A 26,638-nucleotide genomic window follows, 5' to 3' on the forward strand; every position below is an offset into this window, starting at 1 on the left:
CTAGAGTTGGGCACCGATCTCCTTTGTAACCTTTGGTTTGAAGCGGTTCTGAAAATAAGACACTCAAAATACTGAGTTTGGAATACCCACTAGGCACTTCAATCCTAATGCTGGCCAGGCTTTTGGTAAAATGCCATGTAATCTCAATATAGATGCCGGTCCAATGCATAATGATCAATGCACTCATAATACACATTCTGAAGTATTTCCAAGGTTATCGATGGGGACTACCATACATGTAGGTTAAACAAGTACGATAGCAATGAAAAAAAAAATGGGTTGATGAGCAAGTCTATCCGACATCTGTGATCTTGTACTGCCCTTTACTGTTATGGCTTCTGGTACAATTACCCGGTACATTAAAACACTATAGCTTACTGTGTAGCTTATGTCAGGACTTGGTCTTTAAAGCAATATGTGTGTCAAAAGTGAAATATTAAATATTTCCTCCAATTTTCTTCGATGAAACTTTTGACCATTCTCTAAAATCAAGAATAAAAATTGGGGTTACTGTTCAAGATATACCAATATTTGAATTTCAAAATGCCTGCCCCCCCCTGTGATAACTCTGAGGAGACAATTTAAAAAAAACTAAGACAGTCTAAGGTTTTCTCACCAAGAGTTTTAACTTGAACCCTAATGAGTGGTGATCAGAAAATAATTGTAAAATCTGTCCCTTGGTGCATTTTTCTTAAATTGATGGCTATTCAAATGTCCTGGAGCAAGTCTATTGGTACCTTACACAAATTATGTTCCTGAGTATTATGTCCATATTCCCTGCAAGGGAGTGATTTTCTCCTCTTAATTGCCCCCGAAATACAGAATTACAGCCGGATATGACAATCCTGGCAAACTCTTCCACAGGCACAATGAAGTCTGGTTTCATCAGAAATTCAATTTACATGTATATTACTTAGTTCATATATAGTTCATATATAGAAACCTGTGTCACTGACAGAGGAGCTTATAAAGCACACCCATGTTTGTTCGGCTCACTGACAAGTTACCTTTGCCAGTTCATCTGGATGTTACAGTAAACCACGAGATTTTGACCAGTTCACGAATACATTCATGAGCGATAGTGAGTGCATATATGAAGTGAACTGGTCAAAATCAAGTGGTATACCGTCAGTGCCCACTGTGTGTGATTTATTGCTATTATATCATAACAGTATATTGGAATGCTGGCGTGGTACGTCAAAAATGATTATTGCTCAAGCTGAGAGCTTGTGCATATGCCCCCAGTGGTATATCACCATATACCACTGTATATTGCCAATATACTGGATCGGGAAGCAAATATCAGCCAACATTAGCGTCACATGACCTGTATCTAGTGACATAATTGGTTGGTGGGTTGTGAGATCATAAAATTTGATTGTGCCTTTCTTTTCATCCACCATTAGATAGTAGTAGAGAAATGTTGAGATAAACTATATAGAATTAAACATGATAACAAAAGAGGATAAAATGATTGGGTCTTGAAGAATTCATTTATGTTTCATCACAATATTGAAAATAAGGCCACTTCAACCAGTACACTTTCAGAGAGTGTCCGTCCTCTTCATGTGCTGCAGGAATCAGTGGCAAGTAACTTATCCAAATTTCAACATACTGGTATATAGACTTGATAATAATAATAATAATAATAAAGTACATTTGTAGTGCGCCTAATCTCTTAACAGAGCTCTAGGCGCAATAGTGACAATACAATATAACAGAGGACATGTTGAACCACCGGGACTGGAGACTACGTAAACGAAAAAGGTTAAACTACTGTTTAAAGAGAAAAGTCTTGAGGGAACGGCGGAAGGAAAGGGTAGAGTTGGAGTGGCGAAGGTCAGAAGGAAGTTTGTTCCATAATGCAGGGCCAATGTAAGAGAAAGATCTCTCGCCAAAAGTCTTTGTGGAAACTCTTGGAATACTGAGAAGTCGAGAATCTGAGGAAGAGCGGAGTTGTCTTTTTGGAGTGTATTGATGTAGAAGTTCAGAGAGATATTGCGGTCCTGTGCCCGCAAGTGAATTGAAGCAAGTAGATACAACTTTGTAGTGGATACGAGAACTAATAGGCAGCCAGTGTAATTTTTGCAAAAGGGGTTGAACATGATCATACTTTTTAGCATTACAGACGAGACGAGCGGCAGCATTTTGCACTCTTTGCAACTTGTCTATAAGCTGTTTAGGGCAACCAGAAAGGAGACAATTGCAATAATCTAAACGAGACAGAACAAGTGCAGAGACCAACGTTTGAGTAGCCTGTACGGAGAGAAAGTGACGAATAGAGCTAATTTGAATGTATGCAGCTTTGCAAATATTCTGCACATGTTCACACATATTCATGTTAGAGTCGAGTGTGACTCCTAAGTTTTTGACACTGGAGGTGAACATTATATCAAAATCGCCAAGAATTATGGATGAATGAAGAGATGATTTGGCAGCTTGTCTGGGTGAAGCTATAAGTATTGCCTCTGTTTTACTGTCATTCAACTGGAGTTTATTCGATGTCATCCACTGCTTGATGGCAGTGATACAACTTTGCACAGATTCAACAGTTGATTTTATTTGATCGATTGTGGTTTCCTTGTATAATTGATTGTCATCGGCAAAGGCGTGGTGATTTAATGAGTATTTTCTGACGAGGCTAAAAAGAGGGTCAGTGTACAAACAAATAGTACAGGTCCAAGAACTGAGCCTTGCGGGACACCAAAAGAGATAGATGATGTTGTTGATCGTATGCCATTGATAGTTACAGTTTGAGTTCTGCCTGAGAGGTAAGATTGAAACAGGATAGAGCAGTTCCGGAGATGCCAAAAGTATGTTCAAGACGGTGGAGGAGGATGCCATGATCGACAGTATCGAATGCAGCTGATAGATCTAAGAGAGTGAGAATGGTAATTTTGCCAGAATCCAAGGAGGTCAGAATGTCATTGACTATTTTCAATAGAGCAGTTTCAGTACTGTGGTGTGGTTTGTATGCAGACTGAAGAGGATTCAAAAGGTTGTGGGAAGTAAGATGAACACTTAATTGTGATAGAATAATTCTTTCAAGTATTTTAGACAAGAAAGAAAGGTTTGAGACAGGTCGGTAGTTTTTTTAGTTGATTTGGGTCAAGAGATTGTTTCTTCAGCAGTGGTTTAACAAGAGCAGTTTTGAAACTAGTAGGGAATGTGCCCGATGCAAGGGAACGATTTATAACCCGTGTGATGAATGGTAACACGGTGTCTAAGCATTTTATCAACAAATCGGCTGGCATTGCGTCTAGGTCGCATGTCTTTGCAGTGGAACTTAAAATGACATTCTTTACAGTATCATCAGTTACAGGATTAAAGTTACTGAGAGGCATACCTCGAAAGCAACTTTCTGAGCTCAAAGGCTGGGAGATATTTTGACAATCAAGACTGGCTCTGATTGTCTCAACTTTTTCTTGAAAAAGTCCAGAAACGCTGTGGAAGTTCTACTGCAGGGAATATTGTTGGTGTAGGGGAGGCTTTTTTAGACCCAAGTAATTTATGTGTGATACCAAACAGTTGCTTCGATGTACGACTCTCACTAACCTTATTACAGAAATAGGTGGTTTTTGCTGAGTGAACAAGTTTTGTGACAGTTCTCTTCGTATGGTTATATATTTGTTTGTGGATTGTAAGTCCAGTTTTCAGCCACTGTCTCTCTGCTTGCCGACGCTCTTTTTTGGCTGCCTTGAATTTGTCACGAACAGCATTAACCAACAGGCATTCCTTCGTCTAGAAACTTTACGTATTGTTGCTGGCGCATGCTTGTCCAAAGCAGATTGGAGACAGAAGTTAAGAGTTTGTGCTGTAGGTTCTTTAACGCTAGCAAGGCTGTGGTGAAGATCTTCCTTCAAGGCGGTAAGGTTTATGTCGCGAATGTTACGTGCTGTCACGAATACATCTGATGGGCGTGGTATTGCGACATTCAGGTGACAGATGATGGAGAGATGGTCAGTTGCAATAGCGCTGGAAACATCAGTGGACAGAACTAAGTTATTGTCTGATCTGTGTATCAACCAGTCGAGAATATGACCTTTGTCATGGGTGGGTTCAGAGACAGTTTGATTTAGGCTGAATATAGAAAGAAGATTCATCATTTTTGAAGTAGTCGGGTTTTGTGGACTGTCATAGTGAATATTGAAATAACGATGAATAATGAAAGAACCAGAGAGTGTATTACAATGCTCGAGCAGATCTGGAAATTCATTTAAAAACAACGAGTCTGTCAGTTTATTCTTCCGACTTGGTGGAGGTCGATAAATGCAAAAGAAGTGGATGACTTGTTGAGGTAGAGTTATCGAGATCTGTGCGACTTCATACGATGTATGTTTAAATGAAAAAGTATCATTGAAGGAAATACGAGATGTGTATACTTCATTGTAGATTATGGCAAGTCCACCGCCCCTAGAGGGGCGAGGAAAAGATTTTATACAGTATCCTGGAGGTGTAACGTCAGAACACTTGGCATTATCTCCCTAAGGCTTTAGCCATTTTCAGTGAGAAACATGAGTTGAATGGCATGTTCAGTGACAAATGTTGAAATTTCTGTACGCCGCTGTGGATCATTTATAGAGTGTGCATTCAGTAAAGCCACGGTCATGTTCTTATTATTGAAGTTGTCATGCTGTTTGCCAGTCTTTCTTCGGTTTATTTTTCCAGTGTAACAATGTAAGGACTCTGACACATCATTTGAAACATAGCATTACATACAGTGGATGGTATTTTCCAGCAACAAAGTGTATCAGTAATGTTTTTTTCTGCAATAGGGTCACCCTTGTTTGTTTGCTACGCTTGCAGTTAGTATGAGTATTTAGGTCACGTTTTCATAGGGGTAGGGAGAGCTTTGTCCTAATTCAAGATGCATGAATGATTTTGAAAGCACCACAGTACCTAACTTTCACAATTGTTAAAAGACCACTCCGGAGCTCCCATTATTCAAGATCTGTGATTGATGTGAGAAAACACTGAACCTCCGTTTCACTGAGGTCAAAACAACAACACTCTTGTTCTTGTTCTTTATTGGTGTGGAAAATACCACCCAACAGTAAATGCAGGAATGTGTATTTGGCTCAGTGACAAGTTACCTTTGCTGGTTCATCTGAATGCCAACACACAGACATACCAGGTGAGTACAATGGAAAGCACGCCCTCTGGAGTCCATCCAAGTCCCAGACTCGGCAAGTGTGATCATCACTGACACTGGCAATTTGTTGACCTTCTGTTGGTTCAAAGACAACATCATTGACATAACTTGTGTGACCATCCATTACCTGAAAACAAACAGGACAAACTGGTAACCTGTCAGAGTTTGTAGTAATTAGCCAAATGATCGAAACAAGCGATGGTTTGATGTGATGAGATGGTTTTCGCCATGCCATACATATAATTGACGAAGAGACACAGTCTTTCACCACCATGGTTTAGCCCAAACCCATTGTTATCAATGGTGTTCATGGACCTGTTTACAGGGAATTGGGGGTGAACAGGTTAAGGGAAAGAATGACAAACCAGTATGAAATCAATTAAAATTCTTGATCATTAAATTACAAGATTTAGATGATATTTTGTTTTAGAATAGGAACTTCTCTATTCAGATTGACATGGTGAGCTACATTTGCTGTTTTTAATGAAAACAGCAAATGTAATGTCTATCATGCATTTGTATGTAACAACTACCCTGAACACATATACATGTGTTGGTAGCAACTGCACCACAAGTACAAGCACTAAAACTCAAAACGCTGAAGTAAAATTGGCACTGAGATCTCACCTTTTGCAGGAGTTTTAATTTTATCCTTACCAAAACTAGTAATACCGATCGAAAATGACTAAAATACTATACTTGTGCAAAACATTAAGATCCACTGCGAGAGCAGTCAGAGACACTGCGCAACTAACAAGCAAATAAGCCTTTAAGCCGGAACACTGAATGTATGGTACAAATTTCAAAGCAGAATTATTCTATGCAATAATAGTTATGTTTTGTTGTATGAATACATTGATATTATTTACTGTCACAGTGTCTTCACTTTAAGATCTGATGAAAACAATTTGAGTTGACTGTCTGCTCCTGCTGTACAAAATCTGTAGACAAAGTAAACAAAGAAATAATCAAGCTGAATGATTTGTTATCTTTCTTGTTTAATGGCATTTTAATGGTAATTAATTAACCACATTTTTGCAGAGTAACAGTGGAATTTGATTGAGTGTCCGGTTTGCCTTGCAGAGCTCGACGAGTCTACATGTTGCTTATCATTAGAAAAGTAAACATTTGCAACAAATTGAGTCTTCGTCTTTGGTTGGTGTTAGATTACAGCGCGCGGCAAACGTTTCCCATACACTGTCTCGTCACGATCACTGCAGTCGTTTCAGCATGTCATGAGAACAAGCATAACACTGCACTACATGCACATCATCAGTTTCTTTTAGGTGTTACTTTAAATCGGGAACTTTATGAAGAAACAAGTAAATTCTTTTAAAAAAAAAACCTTTCTTCTCCTCTCGATGTCAGCAATCACGAAACAGTTTTAGCATGCAGTCTGTAGCATTGCGGGTGCAGTCTACTCTATCAACAAGTTTGAAACGATACAACACTGAATATTGTCAACCAGAAAATGCTAAACACTCCTAAATGAAACTTTAATCCCGCTTTCTCTTTTGTCTCAGCTAAATGAAACTTTCTCAATTGACACTTCTCTCTGAATTGACACTTCTCTGAGCTACAAAATAGACTTGAAGAAAAGTGTTGATTTTGCACAGGCAAGTGCAATTCAATCAACACGGTACATTTTGTGCCATTGAATAACACACCAAGTGTTTCTGAAATAATTCACCGTATTTTGGCACTTAATTTCCCGGACGGCATCATACACGGCAACGGGTTAGCATGGAGGGGACGATGATATCTCTCTGCCTTCAAAATATTCTTTACCTTGCTGAAAAAATACAATGTGTCACTGTATAGCCCTGCGTACGATGCTGTGTGTTCCGCTACAGCTTATACTATAATAGCCCCGCTCACCACAGCCCTGCAAAGACCCGTACGTAGAGTTGGTGACTTCAAATCCATTTTTGGACTTGACGTAAAAAGCCAAATTCAGCGTTCTTGGGCCCAAGTCGTATCCCAGCCTACCTCAGCTACTCGATCGCTTCCAAAAATGACAGTCTTTTATTCTTTTTACGTAAATAACCGTCGATGTCGGCAACTCTCTCGCTAGCCCTGCGTACGTACGCAGTGCACTGTACGCTGTGTGTTAGGAACGCACACAGGGAATGATGTTGAGGACTTTCCTCGAGATATAGATCCGACACTCGAAAAATATGCCAGTGAGTTTTGTCTGAGTTATATTTCCCAAATCAAAGTACACAAAGCTGTAGCTGAAAGAAAACTTTGATGATGTGCTATAGCTATAGTGCGGTGTCAAGCTTGTTGTGCATGAGTGGCATGCTGAAACGACTGTCATTATTGTAGAGTGTCTGGGAAACGTTCGCCGCGTGCACTGTAATCTAACACCAAATACTCAATTTGTTGCAAATGTTTACTTTTCTAATAATAAGCAACATGTAGACTTGTCGAGCTCTGCAAGGCAAAACGGACACTCGATCAAATTCCACTGTAATGGTACTGTGTTTTGAACACCACAAGGACAGGATGTGGCATTATTTCCTGCAGATCTTTGTCAAAACTTTAAGTCCACTTTGTATATGTTAATAAATATGGTATTACTATTACCTACACTACTTCCATCACCAACTGTAGATGTCAATAGGTTCACAAAGGTAGCATTTTGCTGCACAATGTGAGAAAACTCAAAGCATCAATGTGAGAAAACTCAAAGCATCTCACTGGTTGATATAACTGATTTATTGATTTTCACAAAGTAACAACATAGTTTTGTAATTTTACTTTCCTGAATGCGATGTCTCAAACTTTGAACAATTTTTCAAACAATATGCTGTCAGCATGCCTATTTCAATATAAAAATAAGGATACTGTCAAAATTATTGCCACCTTAATGATCAAACAGAAATTCCAAGGATTGACTGGCAAGGGGAGGCTATGAGCATTGGTGTATGTATTCCTATGTAACTTGCTAGAAATGAGAAATATCACAGTCTACGCATTGATTTCAGCCAACTTATTTTTCATCATTGACCTCCCATTCACTAAAAATCCTACCCTGTTGTATTTGTCACCTGACTTGACCAAAACAATTCTTCATTGTACATGTTTACAGAGTATGAGCTGTGATTGGACATCAGACCAAAATATAATGAAATCTTTGCAAGGGCCACTCTAGTTTTGGTGTACATGTCATATAAAACAGAAGATATGATGCAAATTTGACAGTGACATTGGTCTTCTGATTGTAACACAGCCTTTTGGTTGATATTTCAGCAAGTGACAAGATTGATGCCTAATTTCAGAACCAGTAGAAATTTAAATTTAAGCTTTGTTTTGCGTCAGCTTGAGGCTCTTTTGTTGAAAGGATGAGTACTAGTGTTTGAATGAAGAAATCCTCTGAAAATATATTTATCTTGTATGTTATATCTGTACCATATTATGGTACAGATACAAGATGCATCGTAGTTCTGTTCCATTATGTAATGATCTTTCTACCTAAGTATCTGTCACACTTTCTAGTAATATGGTACAAACTGGTTACATATCAGTCTTTTAAAAACATATCACAATTTTGCAAAGGGCAACATTTGGAGAGTATTGCAATCATTTATAGTCAACATTCTTTTCAGAACCAACAGTCAGTGACCTTCAATTTGTATGATCATGCATGGTTGCCATTGACATATTGAGAATTCAAAGTCTACGCTACAATGAGACAATCCATGTACCATAACAACGAAGGGGCTGATTTACAGAATTGGAACTTACTAGACTTGTCTTGGTAGAGTTTCTAATGAAGTTTCTGGGCTCCATGCTATTGTTGTTACCCTTGTTCCATGATGATAATCTCTGAGATGTTCAAACTCAAAACCATTGATCTCTGAGTCTTCATCCTGTGTAGGAAGATGTTGAATATGTGTGAGAACAGCATGATATCAAATATATATGAATATAATGCAACAATAATTTAAACAACAAGAATGTTCATCAACTGACTGATGTAACAGAAGTCGACTTTCATAATTTTGTCACTAAGCATTAATTTCATAAATTGACGTAACTGTCATGAGAGATTGAAAATACTATGGAATAATCATGAAGGTAGAAAGAAACATCTTTCTTTCTACCTCCATGGAAGAATAGAGTGACGAAAACAAATGGTAAAACAAGAGGCCAATGTGGGGGCGCCACACAAACCTATGGATGTTGTTTCTTGATGTGTCCGGTACAACATAAACCAAATTAAAATCTGGCCATTGATGTATATCAAAGTTACAAACATACAAAAAAGCAGAATTGTAATTGCCTAACTATGGGGACTAGTAGCCTCAAAGACCTTTGAACTCACAGTCACATGTTTTATGTAAACATTGGGAAAACTACAAGATCTCATAACTTTCTAAAAACTATACATATCTCTCTCCATCACCCAGTGATGTAGTTAATGAACGCCAGTGAAACACCTCACAGATCAGTGTTGTCCTTATATTTAAAAGTAGCCGGGTAATTTAAGAAAGTAGACGGGTGGACTGCGAGGAAGCGAAGCGACCGAGCGGCGAGTGAGCGTAGCGAACGAGGGGGGGGGAAGAGCGCGAGAGGGGGGTGTCCCCCCTCTCGCAAGGCGAAAAATGAAATTTTGGAGTGGAAATGGTGTTCTCTGGTGGCATCTGAGGTGACATTTTAATTAGCTGAGACTGAAACAGTAGTTTTGTTGTGTGTCTTAGACGTGGCTCACATACAACAAAACAAACAAACATGATTTTGTTTTGTTTGTATTATTTATGACACACTTATGGTTTTATTTTCAGGGAAGATGTAACGTTTAATCTTAAATCACCCGCTGTCTGCTCATTTCATTGCTCATTTCCCATTCTTCATTACCACATAGTAGTTTCCGCGAACCATCAAACTCATTCTATTCTACACATTCGTTTTTCTTAAGAAAAACATCGGTAAGATAATTCACTGTAACATTGTTCGCATTTACGAAAAAAATGCGTATATAGAAAACTCATAACAATGAAAAAATGCGTAGAGAGTCGATCCAATGCGTAATAATATTACGCATTGGATTGAGTCTCTACGCATTTTTTCATTGTTATGAGTTTTCTATACGCAAACGGTTGCGAAAGCACTCTCCGCGACTGAGCTTAGGCGACATCAAGACGAGATGAGAGCCCGCTTAACATTAAATTTGTTGCAACATTTCTGTCAGTTACTCATTTTATGTGGAAAGTTTTGGATTGTCTGAGTGTAGTCTGAAAAATCGGCATCGTCGAGTCAGAGGCACGTTACCATGTCAGTTGCTAATTTTCAGGCTAGCGATAGTTTCTGAAACTTATGACACAAAGTGCGTGATTGACAGAAATGTTGCAACAAATTAAATGCAAACCGCACGATCATCGCGTTTCGCTGTCCCCAAATTTGATCAAAGTAGATATGCAGCAAGGCGTCGGAAGGAAACAACTCTATTTTCTTTCACATTTGCTCCACGAGTCCGTGAAAAAAAAAATGATTCAGAGGGTCCATCGAAAGACACTATCGGGCAACCCAACATGGAGAACATGGAGAAGCGCAGTGAAATTGAACCCATGCCGGAATCCACGACGTATTGTCCTGTTGTCTTAAACAACAGGGGATCAGCGCTACGGTGAAGCCGTGAGCCGTGACGATGATGCGCCGGTCGGCAACGGTCGGCAACACACATGCCTGTCACTGTGGATTCTAGTACGTAAAAATAACCAATGAAAAAAATACCCATTCTAATAAACAGTTGCTTCTAAAAAAATCAGTTCTAGCTCATTTTTTTTTAAATCTAGAAAATGCGTCGGTATTGCTCTTAGAATAACTTGATTTGTTGAGAAGATCATACTCGTAGTGACCGTGACGTTGGCAGCCAGCGCGGCGGCGGAAAACTCTCAGTCTCATGAACTTCGAATCGTCGATCTAAATCACATCTTTTCGGCGCTTTTTCTCACAAATTCGGCGAAATTGAAGTTTTTCATACATAAACTAAATATATTTTTGGAATCAAGTATACCTTTCGAACGGGCTTTCTTCGGGTAAAATATTCCATCGGCAAGGTGCCAGTGGCCGACGCCACATTTCTTTTTGACGCCATCGTTAAGGTAGTATGCACCTCGAAAGTGAAAGGCTTAAACTTTTGTTCAATCTTTCCTCAAGGAATCTTTCAATCATTCTCTTTCAAAATCAAGAATAAAAACAGGGGGTCACCATGCAAATTTTGGTACTAGACAAACAAAATTACCCAAGATTTACCGATATTAGAAATTCAAATGGCCGCCATCCCTGTGTTAACTCTATGGAGAAAATTTTCTTTTTTTCGAATTTCGAAAAACTAAGCCATTGAAAAGTTTTTCTTTACCAAGAGCTTTAAAATGAATCCCCACATGCTGTATATCAGAAGAGAATTGTAAAAGTTTGAGAGTCAGAATGTCTGTCCCGAGGTACGTTCTACCTTAAAAATCATGACCTAAGATGACCTTCATACTAATCAAACCAATTGCACTGCTCGTAACAAAGACAGCACCATAGGCGCGTCCATCAGCCAATCACACTATTTAACAAATAAAAGATCGGGCTCAAAAAGCCACAAACGGGTATTTAGAAACTGTTTTATGTTTGTGCAGTTCCATGCGGGGAAAGGGGTCTGCTAATCGTGTGCCGTCTAACAGCTGGCAGTGCAATCCCGAAATTACAGGTCTATAAAACAATCTAATGACGTTAAAAGTAGCCGGGAAAAAATGCAGAACAGCCGGGTTATTTACCCGGCACCCGGCTTCTAAGGACAACACTGCAGATTATCTGTGATTTTATGTGAAATAGCCCCACAACACAGTGTACATACAAGACAAACTGAAAACACTATACTCACAAGACAAACTGAAAACACTATACTTTCGACCTGTAAATTACAACTTTAAAAGATTATTATAATATAGGGTTATTCACATACCAGGATGTATATCCTGGTACATTGTACTCTACCATACCAAGGGCTACATATATAGCAACTAGGTGTGCACCATCAGTGTTGCAACCAGGACGTGCCCTTGCAACAATGTCCCCAAAATGGAACCCGTTGTCCCACATTCTTGCACACTGCGGGCCACCTCGGGCATACTCATGAGTCGACTGAGTTCAATGGGTGTAGTCTGCATGTGATATCTGTTAATGACAATTGCCTTTGTTTTGCATAATTATTTTGAGGCTTATATTTATGTACTTTGAAAGCTGTGATAACATAAACACTGCACTTGGTTCTAGTCCGACTGAGCTCTGATTGGAGGCAGATATGGTATGCTGTGCCTGATATTAATCATAGCGACGCGGTCCCGGTAGCTTGAAATTTGTTTTGTGAAACTGATTTATAATAAAGTAATACAAAATTTGATTGACAACTGACACACGTTGTCCCCTGGATTGTGCAAAATGTCCCACAAAGTAAACGGTGTTGGGACACAGTATCCTCTCATTTAAAATTCCTGGCTGCAACATTGTCACCATACACCTGAATATCCATATTAATGGCCACTATGCAGAGACCTATAAATTGCTTTTGTTTAGTGATGCAGCATACTACTCCCAGACTGAATTCTAGCCAGCACTCCATTGTATCACAAGGCAAAGCCACTGTGGACACTCTCCTTGTCTCTAAATGTGGACTGAAAGATTCTACTACCACCAAAGCGGGTATGGCCATATCACCTAGTTTGGGCAACCAGTAGTTGTAGCACTAGTACCATTGCTTGTAGTTAGATACATGGTAGTGAAGGCTCCTGAAAGCATATTAGAAATATCTTACAGGGTAGGGTCTTTGCCAGTATCGAACCACAAGGGACCGTGACGCGCAAGTTGTAGGATGTGTAGTGACATTCTATAATCATTCATTAAGTATTTGAACACTGAACATATAACAAACAGCTGGATGTAATGATAAAATAGTTTTATATACAGGCAATAAGGGTGAATGTTATACATCAATTTGATTAGTTTCTTGTCCTCTTTCTACTTATGTGATAATGTTTAAGACAATCAACCTGCAAGGCAGTTATGTGTACACAAATACTGGCAATAGCTACCTTTTCTTGATTTTCATGAAACAATAAGGGTGACCCTTTTATTTTTTTTCGTTTCTCACCTCCAGAGAATATTCGGGCAGGGCGGGCGGTCGCAATAAAAAAAACAGGTACCAAAAAAACTGTTTTTGTTTCAGTTTGATGTTCTGTCCATTCAGTCTCTACAATTTTTAAGTACAAAAAAGGGGAATTTGTTTCAGTTCATTGTTCTGTCCATTCAGTCACTTCAATTCCTTGTCTTTCAGTTCAGTGTTCTGTACTCTCTGTCCTTTCAGTCTGAGTCGCCGCAATCTCACTAGTGATGATGGTGGTGCTGTTGCTAGGATGATCGCCTCAGAGGCGGCGCAAATAAAAAAGTTTTTTATTTTCATGTCAGAGCTGAAATTTACTGTCGGTCGGGAGATGAAAAACACAGAAATAAAAAATGTCACCCTAACCTTGCTTGAAATGCTTAACATATGCAACCAATGTTTACATTTTGCTCATACACAACATACATGGACAGATTTCAACATACAACCTTTAACTCAGAAACCCTACAGGGAAAAGTAAACATTGTTTTCTTCCAGTACAACTGGTGCATCCACTTTTGGAATAACTTATAAACTAATATGTCACAAGGGTGATGGCACTTAGATAAACTTCAGAATTTTAACTGTGGTTCCTTTCAAATCCTGACCTGATTTGGAATCTTCAACTGAGATACAGTGAATTGTGTGACACAGTACTATCCACCGGTCTGGAAACGTGGCTGGTTTCTTTGTGACATCTGTGATACGAACAAACAAACCATTCACACCTTAAACAAAGGACACCCGACGATGTTCAACTGGCCGTTATATCAATGTCGCTACCCCACGATCCTATGACAGCCGCAATGTGATTGTTCAAAAACATGACGTTTGTGGGTTGTTATTTTTCAGAATATCACAAAACATTACAACTTGTTCCCTTTAGAAACACTAAACAATTTATATTTTTCATTAAATGGGTAATCTTGCCCCTCTGGATAAAGCTAGAAAGGAATGACATATTATGGTCACATTATGATCACGATCGATAAACAAAATGGCGACGCACTGTTCGCAGGTGTCATGGACTGTTGCCCGAAATCAAGAAGGCAGGCAATCAGCCAAATATTAACATTGACGGCTGAGTAGTTCATTACCAAACCTGTTATTGTGTTGACATATAGTATTGTGAGTGATATGTTTCCACATTTATGTATTGTTAAAAGGCATTTACTGTGTGAGCATACGTATCAAGAGTTCGCCATATTGACGCTACAAGGGAAAATATGTGCCTAAACTCTAGATGCATTTCTGCAGTTGTCTTTCCTATTCTGCTCAGTTAACAGACATGTTTTCACAGAATATTACACAGAAAAAATATTTAGATCATATTTGGAGACACTGACTACTAGCATTGCAAGAGAAAGGGAGGACAAATAAATTTTCAGGTGTGATTCCAGCCATTGCTTGTGTTCATCAACACACTCGAAGCGATCAACCCCAGAGACCTGCATCTAGTGACATAATTGGTTGGTGGGTTGTGAGATCATAAAATCTGATTGTGCCTTTCTTTTTAAAATATAGAATTACGCATGATAACAAAAGAGGATAAAATGATTGGGTTTTGTAGAATTCATTTATGTTTCATGAAAATAAGTGCTACTTTAACCAGCAGTACACTTTAGAGAGTGTCTGTCCTCTTTGATGTGTTGTAGGAATCAATGGCAACTAACTTATCCAAATTTCAAGATATATAGACTGGATAACAATTTAAGGACTCTGACATATCATTTGAAAAATTGCATAGCATTCAGTGAATGGTATTTTCCAGCAACAGAGTGAGTGTATCAGCCATGTTTATCTGAAATGGGTCACCTGGTTTGTTAGCTACGCTTGGAGTTGGTATGAGTTTTCAGATTACGTTTTCACGCAGGTAAGGAGAGCTATTATCCTTATTCAAGCTGCACGATTGGTGTTGAAACACCAGACTGAGACCTCATTTTCACTGAATTCAAAAGAGCAATACCCGTATTGAGGATTGGTGAATGATGTTGAAAGCACCACACCTCGCTTTTACAATGGTTAAAAGACGACTCCCATTATTCAAGATCTGTGAGTTATATTGAAAACAATGAACTTCAGTTTCATACAGGTCAAAAGATCACTAATCTTATTCAAGATCGGTCATTTGTTTGTTTACTGTATCTACAGTTGCTATGAGTTTTCAGATTGTGTTTCCATAGTTGTAGGGAGAGCTTTGTCCTTATTCAAGATGTATTAATGATGTTTAAACACCACACACCTCACTTTCACAATGGTTAAAAGACCACTGCCATTATTCAAGATTTGTGTTGATTTTGAAAACACCGATTAGAACCTTAGTTTCATATACGTCAAAAGAACACCACCTTATTAAAGATCTGTGATTTGTATGGAAAACACCACAAACCAAAGTACATGCAAGATGTTTGTTTGGCTCAGTGACAAGTTACCTTAGCCAGTTCATTTGGATGCCAACACACAGACATACCAGGTGGGTACAAAGGAAAGCACGCCCTCTGGAGTCCGGCCAAGTCCCAGACTCAGCAAGTGTGATCATCTCTTACACTGGCAATTTGTTGCCCTTCTGTTGGTTCAAAGAAAACATCATTGACATAACTTGTGTGACAATCCATTACCTGAAAACAAACAGGACAAACTGTTAACCTGTCAGAGTTTTGTTTTAGCAATTAGTCCAATGATATAAATCCAGTTGTTTGAAAATATCATTACATGTGTGTCATTCCTCATGCAAAAGCTATCAAATAATAGTAATTCACAGCAAGTGATGATTTAATGTAATGAGACGGTTTTTACAAAGCAAGTACAAATACATATAACTGATGAAGATACAAGGTCAGTAAATTGAAGGGAAAGGATGACAAACCAAAAATGCTTGTTCATTTAAGCAAATTTCAAGATTGAGGTGATATTTTGTTTTAGAAAAGGAATTTCTCTCTTCAGATTGCATGGCGTGCTAAATTTGTTGTTTTCATGTAAAGGATTCAAAAACTACATTGCAACTCCCCGGAACACATACACGTAGCGTAAGTACGTATGTACATAGTACTAAAACTAAAAACGCAGAGGTAAAATTGGCACTATGATCACTCTTTCTACAGGAGATTTTGAAATTTATCCTCATCCATTCGCAATACAACCAATACGAACTGGATCAAGAAAGCAGATATCAGCCGACATTAGGGTCACATGACCTGCATCTGTTGACAGAATTGGTTGTTGGGTTTTGAGATAAAATCTGATTGTGCCTTTCTTTTCAGCCACCATGAACTAGTAGTACTTAGAGAAATGTTGAGATAAAATTATTCGGCTAAAAATACAGAATAAAACATGATAACAAGAGGATAAAATTATAGGGTGTCGTAGAATCCGATTGTTTCATCGCAATATTGAAAATAAGTGCCACTGTAACCAGTACACTTTAGCGAATGGTGTCAGTCCTCTTTTATGTGTTGATGATATAGGCGTCGAAATTTCAAGATATACAGACTTCATAACAATTTAAGGATTCTGACATATCATTTGAAACATTGCATAGTACCGGTATTCAGTGAATGGTATTTCCAGCAACAGAGAGAGAGTGTATCAGTAATGTTTATCTGAAATGGGTCACCCTTGTTTGTTTGCTACACTCGTAGTTGGTGTGAGTTTTCAATTTCGTACAGGTAAGGAGAGCTCTCTCCTTATTCAAGCTGCATGATTGATGTCGAAAACACCAGACTGAGACCTCATTTTCACTGAATTCAAAAGAGCAATACCCGTATTGAGGATTGGTGAATGATGTTGAAAGCACCACACCTCACTTTTTACAATGGTTAAAAGACGACTCCCATTTTTCAAGATCTGTGATTTATGTTGAAAAGAATGAACTTCAGTTTCGTACAGGTCAAAGAGCACTTATCTTATTCAAGATCCGTCAATTGTTTGTTTACTGTATTTACAGTTGCTATGAGTTTTCAGGTTGTGTTTTCATATTTGTAGGGAGAGCTTTGTCCTTATTCAAGATGCATGAATGATGTTTAAAACACCACACCTCACTTTGTCAATGGTTAAAATACCACTCCCATTGTTCAAGATTTGTGTTGATTTTGAAAACACTGATTAGAACCTTAGTTTCATACTCAAAAGAGCACCATCTTATTAAAGATCTGTGATTTGTATGGAAAAAACCAACAAAAGTATGTACAGAAATGTTTGTTTGGCTCAGTGACAAGTTACCTTAGCCGGTTCATCTGGATGCCAGCCACAGACAACAGTGACAAGACATACCAGGTGGGTACAAAGGAAATCACGCCCTCTGGAGTCCATCCACTGTTGGCAAATGGCCTCTATATTGTTCACTCAAGTTGTGACAATTTTTTGCCGCCCATACGCTGAATGAGCGTAAAGAGAGCCAAATCAAGCTTCCGCGTAATGTTGAAAACTTCGCCGAATTTCCTAGCTGCACAGTTAAATATTCAGGAAAGAGATGCAGATTCCAGTCATGTGCATGTGGCATGGCCGATGAATGTAAACAATGGCAGTAGCCACCACGTAATGGTGAAAGGCTAGTACCCACTTGGACTTGTAATGCCAGTAGTTGATGAACCCTTGTTTTATACAAAGATAATAGGACCCTTTGAAATGTCTGTGACGTCTACTTCCACACAAACATTGAACACTGCAAGAAAAGCATCTTGGTGGGCCAGATAATAGTTTTTAATAATAACATTTTTAGTCGGACATATCTTGTTTTCCAGAGTAGCTGGCTCTATGCATAGAACAACACCACTGTAGATCGTATGGGTTAGTCTCTCGTGGTGTATCAGTGTTAGCTACAATACAGTAGCTCCAGGTTTTGCTTGGGTATTTGGGTCGGACGGCAAAACCAGACTACCTAAATACCCGGGCAAAACCTCAAGCTACTGTACTGCAGCTATATCAGTGTATGAGTAATTGTCAATGCCCAGGATCGATGCATATAAATTGGGGGCCTCTCTCGGAGAATTCCTAGTGGTACACTAAGCTTTGATCCTCTCCACAGCTAAATACAATCCTTAGCAATACGTACAGTTGCTCAAGTCCGACATATACCGGTATATCAATAATTCATCACACAAGTTACGTAAACAACTGAATCAAACAAAAAAGTTACTTGCTGTAGCCATTGTTGGGCCTGTTGTGTACCTATGGTGGACAGATTTGCAGTGGGGCTTGGTTGGTTGCGAGGATCGGGGTTGGGGGGGTCTAGGATCTCTTGCATTCTCCTATTCTTGACTTGATTGACTATAGTATTTTCTGCAGAGAATTCGAGGGTTTTACATGTGTGTTGATGATGGCACCAAACTTTCTAAAATGCCCCCCTTGGTACAGAAGTAGGGGCCAACAGTGGCCCCGTTTGACATCCTAGATTGAACACTGCAAAGTTAGTGTTTTGCTGAACAATGTGAGAAAACTGTACGTATATCACAGGTTGAATGACTGATTTATTGATTTTCACGTAATAAAACATTTTTGTAATTTTACTTTCCTAAATGTCTCAAACATTACACAATGTTGCAAACAATTTGCTGTCAATATGTCTACTTGAATATAAATAAGGATATTGTCAAAATTGTTACCACCTTAATTATAAAACAGAACTTTCAGGGACTGACAGGGAATGAGAAGCTTTGAGCAATGACGTATTCCTATGAAATTTGCTACAAGTGAGAAATATCACAGTCTACACACAGGTTTCAGCCAATATAATTTTCATTATTGACCTCTCACTCATACACAATTTTGCTCTGTTGTATTTGTCACCAGACTTGACCAAAATAATTCCTCATTGTACATGTTTATACAGTATGAGCTGTGTTCAATATCAGACCAAAATGTAATGAAATCTTTGCAAGGGTCTCCCTAGTTTTGGTGTATATGTCATAAAACAGCGGATGTGATGCCAATCTGGCAGTGACATTGGTCTTCTGATTGTAACACAGCAGTACACCTTGTACCGGTACTTGTGGAATCCAACATCATCCAATTACCATTTCCAATACAACCAATATGAACTGGATCAAGGAAGTGGATATCTGCCGAAATTAGGGTCACATGACCTGCATCTAGTGACATAATTGGTTGGTGGGTTGTGAGATCATAAAATCTGATTGTGCCTTTCTTTTTAAATATAAGAATTACGCATGATAACAAAGAGGATAAAATGATTGGGTTTTGTAGAATTCATTTATGTTTCATGAAAATAAGTGCTACTTTAACCAGCAGTACACTTTTAGAGAGTGTCTGTCCTCTTTGATGTGTTGTAGGAATCAATGGCAACTAACTTATCCAAATTTCAAGATATATAGACTGGATAACAATTTAAGGACTCTGACATATCATTTGAAAAATTGCATAGCATTCAGTGAATGGTATTTTCCAGCAACAGAGTGAGTGTATCAGCCATGTTTATCTGAAATGGGTCACCTGGTTTGTTAGCTACGCTTGGAGTTGGTATGAGTTTTCAGATTACGTTTTCACGCAGGTAAGGAGAGCTATTATCCTTATTCAAGCTGCACGATTGGTGTTGAAACACCAGACTGAGACCTCATTTTCACTGAATTCAAAAGAGCAATACCCGTATTGAGGATTGGTGAATGATGTTGAAAGCACCACACCTCGCTTTTACAATGGTTAAAAGACGACTCCCATTATTCAAGATCTGTGAGTTATATTGAAAACAATGAACTTCAGTTTCATACAGGTCAAAAGATCACTAATCTTATTCAAGATCGGTCATTTGTTTGTTTACTGTATCTACAGTTGCTATGAGTTTTCAGATTGTGTTTCCATAGTTGTAGGGAGAGCTTTGTCCTTATTCAAGATGTATTAATGATGTTTAAAACACCACACCTCACTTTCACAATGGTTAAAAGACCACTGCCATTATTCAAGATTTGTGTTGATTTTGAAAACACCGATTAGAACCTTAGTTTCATATATGTCAAAAGAACACCACCTTATTAAAGATCTGTGATTTGTATGGAAAACACCAAACCAAAGTACATGCAAGATGTTTGTTTGGCTCAGTGACAAGTTACCTTAGCCAGTTCATTTGGATGCCAACACACAGACATACCAGGTGGGTACAAAGGAAAGCACGCCCTCTGGAGTCCGGCCAAGTCCCAGACTCAGCAAGTGTGATCATCTCTTACACTGGCAATTTGTTGCCCTTCTGTTGGTTCAAAGAAAACATCATTGACATAACTTGTGTGACAATCCATTACCTGAAAACAAACAGGACAAACTGTTAACCTGTCAGAGTTTTGTTTTAGCAATTAGTCCAATGATATAAATCCAGTTGTTTGAAAATATCATTACATGTGTGTCATTCCTCATGCAAAAGCTATCAAATAATAGTAATTCACAGCAAGTGATGATTTAATGTAATGAGACGGTTTTACAAAGCAAGTACAAATACATATAACTGATGAAGATACAAGGTCAGTAAATTGAAGGGAAGGATGACAAACCAAAAATGCTTGTTCATTTAAGCAAATTTCAAGATTGAGGTGATATTTTGTTTTAGAAAAGGAATTTCTCTCTTCAGATTGCATGGCGTGCTAAATTTGTTGTTTTCATGTAAAGGATTCAAAAACTACATTGCAACTCCCCGGAACACATACACGTAGCGTAAGTACGTATGTACATATGTACTAAAACTAAAAACGCAGAGGTAAAATTGGCACTATGATCACTCTTTCTACAGGAGATTTTGAAATTTATCCTCATCCATTCGCAATACAACCAATACGAACTGGATCAAGAAAGCAGATATCAGCCGACATTAGGGTCACATGACCTGCATCTGTTGACAGAATTGGTTGTTGGGTTTTGAGATAAAATCTGATTGTGCCTTTCTTTTCAGCCACCATGAACTAGTAGTACTTAGAGAAATGTTGAGATAAAATTATTCGGCTAAAAATACAGAATAAACATGATAACAAGAGGATAAAATTATAGGGGTCGTAGAATCCGATTGTTTCATCGCAATATTGAAAATAAGTGCCACTGTAACCAGTACACTTTAGCGAATGGTGTCAGTCCTCTTTTATGTGTTGATGATATAGGCGTCGAAATTTCAAGATATACAGACTCATAACAATTTAAGGATTCTGACATATCATTTGAAACATTGCATAGTACCGGTATTCAGTGAATGGTATTTCCAGCAACAGAGAGAGAGTGTATCAGTAATGTTTATCTGAAATGGGTCACCCTTGTTTGTTTGCTACACTCGTAGTTGGTGTGAGTTTTCAATTTCGTACAGGTAAGGAGAGCTCTCTCCTTATTCAAGCTGCATGATTGATGTCGAAAACACCAGACTGAGACCTCATTTTCACTGAATTCAAAAGAGCAATACCCGTATTGAGGATTGGTGAATGATGTTGAAAGCACCACACCTCACTTTTACAATGGTTAAAAGACGACTCCCATTATTCAAGATCTGTGATTTATGTTGAAAAGAATGAACTTCAGTTTCGTACAGGTCAAAGAGCACTTATCTTATTCAAGATCCGTCAATTGTTTGTTTACTGTATTTACAGTTGCTATGAGTTTTCAGGTTTGTGTTTTCATATTGTAGGGAGAGCTTTGTCCTTATTCAAGATGCATGAATGATGTTTAAAACACCACACCTCACTTTGTCAATGGTTAAAATACCACTCCCATTGTTCAAGATTTGTGTTGATTTTGAAAACACTGATTAGAACCTTAGTTTCATACTCAAAAGAGCACCATCTTATTAAAGATCTGTGATTTGTATGGAAAAAACCAAACAAAAGTATGTACAGAAATGTTTGTTTGGCTCAGTGACAAGTTACCTTAGCCGGTTCATCTGGATGCCAGCACACAGACATACCAGGTGGTACAAAGGAAATCACGCCCTCTGGAGTCCATCCACTGTTGGCAAAATGGCCTCTATATTGTTCACTCAAGTTGTGACAATTTTTTGCCGCCCATACGCTGAATGAGCGTAAAGAGAGCCAAATCAAGCTTCCGCGTAATGTTGAAAACTTCGCCAAATTTCCTAGCTGCACAGTTAAATATTCAGGAAAGAGATGCAGATTCCAGTCATGTGCATGTGGCATGGCCGATGAATGTAAACAATGGCAGTAGCCACCACGTAATGGTGAAAGGCTAGTAACCACTTGGACTTGTAATGCCAGTAGTTGATGAACCCTTGTTTTATACAAAGATAATAGGACCCTTTGAAATGTCTGTGACGTCTACTGTCCACACAAACATTGAACACTGCAAGAAAATCATCGTGGTGGGCCAGATAATAGTTTTTAATAATACATTTTTAGTCGGACATATCTTGTTTTCCAGAGTAGCTGGCTCTATGCATAGAACAACACCACTGTGTACAACCCTTTGATTATTACCATTGATCATAAATTTCTTAATACATACAGGTTATGTTTAAAAGTTGATGCATCAATCATGTAGATCGTATGGGTTACTCTCTCGTGGTGTATCAGTGTTAGCTACAATACAGTAGCTCCAGGTTTTGCTTGGGTATTTGGGTCGGACGGCAAAACCAGACTACCTAAATACCCGGGCAAAACCTCAAGCTACTGTACTGCAGCTATATCAGTGTATGAGTAATTGTCAATGCCCAGGATCGATGCATATAAATTGGGGGCCTCTCTCGGAGAATTCCTAGTGGTACACTAAGCTTTGATCCTCTCCACAGCTAAATACAATCCTTAGCAATACGTACAGTTGCTCAAGTCCGACATATACCGGTATATCAATAATTCATCACACAAGTTACGTAAACAACTGAATCAAACAAAAAAGTTACTTGCTGTAGCCATTGTTGGGCCTGTTGTGTACCTATGGTGGACAGATATGCAGTGGGGCTTGGTTGGTTGCGAGGATCGGGGTTGGGGGGGTCTAGGATCTCTTGCATTCTCCTATTCTTGACTTGATTGACTATAGTATTTTCTGCAGAGAATTCGAGGTTTTACATGTGTGTTGATGATGGCACCAAACTTTCTAAAATGCCCCCCTTGGTACAGAAGTAGGGGCCAACAGTGGCCCCGTTTGACATCCTAGATTGAACACTGCAAAGTTAGTGTTTTGCTGAACAATGTGAGAAAACTGTACGTATATCACAGGTTGAATGACTGATTTATTGATTTTCACGTAATAAAACATTTTTGTAATTTTACTTTCCTAAATGTCTCAAACATTACACAATGTTGCAAACAATTTGCTGTCAATATGTCTACTTGAATATGAATAAGGATATTGTCAAAATTGTTACCACCTTAATTATAAAACAGAACTTTCAGGGACTGACAGGGAATGAGAAGCTTTGAGCAATGACGTATTCCTATGAAATTTGCTACAAGTGAGAAATATCACAGTCTACACACAGGTTTCAGCCAATATAATTTTCATTATTGACCTCTCACTCATACACAATTTTGCTCTGTTGTATTTGTCACCAGACTTGACCAAAATAATTCCTCATTGTACATGTTTATACAGTATGAGCTGTGATTGGATATCAGACCAAAATGTCATGAAATCTTTGCAAGGCCCTCTCTAGTTTTGGTGTATATGTCATAAAACAGCGGATGTGATGCCAATCTGGCAGTGACATTGGTCTTCTGATTGTAACACAGCCTTTTGGTTGATATTTCATCAAGTGACAAGATTGATGCCTAATTTCAGAACCAGTATGGAAATTGAAATTTAAGCTTTGTTTGAGTCAGCTTGAAGGTTCTTTTGTTTAAAAAATGAGTACTAGTATTCGTATACAGTCACCTGTAATCTTAATATGCCCGTATGTGATCAAAGGGGCGTTCCTTGGTATTCAAAATGGCCATGTGAGGGCGCTGTTTTTAAAAAGCGGCCAACCGCTAAAAATTTGTTATTGGTTAGATGTTATCTTTCTATGGTAACTGTGGCAAAATTGGAACAGGTGACAGTATACCTTTAAAGGCTCTTTTGTTTGAAAAATGAGTGCTATTATTCGAATGAAGAAATCCTATGAAAAATATATTTATCTTGTATGTTATATCTGTACCGTATTATGGTACAGATATAAGATGCATCCTAGTTCTGTTCCATTACATAATCTTTCTACCTAAGTAATATCTGTCACACTTTCTAGGAATATGGTACAAAGTGGTCACATATCAGTCTTTTGAACATGTATCACAATTTTGCAAAAGGGCAACATTTGGAGAGCATTGCAATGCATCATTATAGTCAACATTCTTTTCAGAAACCAACAGTCAGTGACCTTCAATTTGTATGATCATGCATGGTTGCCATAGACATATTTAGAATTCAAAGTCTACACAACAATGAGACAATCCATGTACCATAATAACGAAGAGGTTGATTTACAGAATTGGAACTTACTTGACTTGTCTTGGTAGAGTTTCTAATGAAGTTTCTGGGCTTCATGCTATTGTTGTTACCCTTGTTCCATGATGAAAATCTCTGAGATGTTCAAACTCAAAATCATCAATCTCTGAGTCTTCATCCTGTGTAGAAAGATGTAGAATATGTGTGAGAACAGCAGGCCATCAAATATATGAATATAATGCAACAATAATATTACTTTGTAAAACAACAAGAATGTTCAGCAACTGACTGATCTAACTGAAGTCTACTTTTATCATTTGTCACTAAGCATTAATTTTCATAAACACATCCATGTAACTGTCATGAAAGATTGCAAATACTATGCAGGAATAGAGCAATGAAAACAAATGGTAAAACAAGAGGCCAATGTGGGGGCGCCACACAAACCTATGGATGTTGTTTCTTGATGTGTCCGGTACAACATAAACCAAATTAAAACCTGCCCATTGATGTATATCAAAGATACAAACTCAGAGTCACATTTTATGTAAACATTGGGAAAACTACAAGATCTCATAACTTTCTAAAAACTATACATCTCTCTATCACCCAGTAATGTAGTCAATGAAGGCCAGTCAAACACCTCACAGATATCTGTGATTTTATGTGAAATAGCCCCGCAACACAGTGTATGTACAAGACAAACTGAAAACACTATACTTTCGACTAGTAAATTACGACTTTAAAAGATTTATTATGATAATAGGGTTATTCACATACCAGGATGTATATCCTCTACATTGCACTCTACCATACCAAGGGCTACATATATAGCAACTAGGTGTGCACCATCAGTGTTGCAGCCAGGACATGCCCTTGCAACAATGTCCCCAAAATGGAACCCGTTGTCCCACATTCTTGCGCACTGCGGGCCACCTCGGGCGAACTCATGAGTTGACTGAGTTCAATGGGTGTAGTCTGCATGTGATATCTGTTAATGACAATTGCCTTTGTTTTGCATAATTATTTTGAGGCTTATATTTATGAACTTTGAAAGCTGTGATAACATAAACACCGCACTTGGTTCTAGTCCAACTGAGTTCTGATGGGAGGCAGATATGGTATGCTGTTACACTTGCTTGATATTAATCATAGCGACGCGGTCCCGGTAGCTTGAAATTTGTTAAATGTGAAACTGATTTATAATAAAGTTATACAAAATTTGATTGACATTGTCCCCTGGATTGTGCGAAATGTCCCACAAAGTAAACGGTGTTGGGACACAGTATCCTCTGCTCACATTTAAAATTCCTGGCTGCAACATTGTCACCATACACCTGAATATCCATATTAATGGCCACTATGCAGAGACCTATAAATTGCTTTTGTTTAGTGATGCAGCATACTACTCCCAGACTGAATTCTAGCCAGCACTCCATTGTATCACAAGGCAAAGCCACTGTGGACACTCTCCTTGTGTCTACATGTGGACTGAAAGATTCCACTACCACCAAAGCGGGTATGGCCATATCACCTAGTTTGGGCAACCAGTAGTTGTAGCACTAGTACCATCGCTTGTGGTTCGATACATGGTAGTGAAGGCCCCTGAAAGCATTAGAAATATCTTACAGGGTAGGGGCCTTTGCCCAGTATCGAACCACATGGGACCGTGACGCATGAGTTGTAGGATGTGTAGTGACATTCTATTCCATTAAGTATTTGAACACTGGACATATTGTTTGGGGAAAGTGATTTTGTCTTTTGTGAAAGTAAAGAATAAAGAAATTGGATCTCTTTCGTTTTCATTGCCGCAGTTCCCTAGCAAAATAACATTCCTAACTAGGGATTTCAGTCACGTGATCATTTCAGTCGGACACAGTGTGAAATGCATACCTTGCTTCACATTTTCCTGAATAAAACAGCAAGAAATGATCAAAATGAAACAAAACTTTCCATATATTTTGCCTGATAAGTCGTCAAATATA

At 38.4% G+C, this 26,638-nt stretch overlaps 1 protein-coding gene across 1 annotated transcript; it reads right to left on the bottom strand.

Annotated features, from left to right (window-relative positions):
• Positions 1 to 26,182, bottom strand: LOC139149128 (nucleoporin Nup37-like). The gene is made up of 7 exons (XM_070720694.1): positions 26,060 to 26,182; positions 24,767 to 24,832; positions 20,480 to 20,551; positions 15,851 to 15,922; positions 8,962 to 9,027; positions 5,094 to 5,279; positions 1 to 48 (listed from the first exon to the last, which is right to left on the bottom strand). The coding sequence occupies exons 1-7, from the start codon at positions 26,180 to 26,182 to the stop codon at positions 1 to 3; spliced, it is 633 nt and encodes a 210-aa protein (XP_070576795.1).
• Between the last annotated feature and the right edge of the window lie 456 nt (positions 26,183 to 26,638).

Source organism: Ptychodera flava, chromosome 2 (genome assembly GCF_041260155.1).
Source record: "Ptychodera flava strain L36383 chromosome 2, AS_Pfla_20210202, whole genome shotgun sequence".
In the NCBI taxonomy this organism is placed as follows: Eukaryota; Metazoa; Hemichordata; class Enteropneusta; family Ptychoderidae; genus Ptychodera; species Ptychodera flava.

What these genes read in the sequence shown, in the direction of transcription:
- LOC139149128 (XM_070720694.1), bottom strand. Translation starts at nt 26,182, where the DNA reads ATGGCCATACCCGCTTTGGTGGTAGTGGAATCTTTCAGTCCACATGTA. An exon ending in ATTTTCATCATGGAACAAGG is followed by an intron (nt 20,552 to 24,766) that starts GTAACAACAATA and finishes GTTTGTTTTCAG; the next exon opens with GTAATGGATTGTCACACAAG. An exon ending in ATTATCATCATGGAACAAGG is followed by an intron (nt 5,280 to 8,961) that starts GTAACAACAATA and finishes GTTTGTTTTCAG; the next exon opens with GTAATGGATGGTCACACAAG.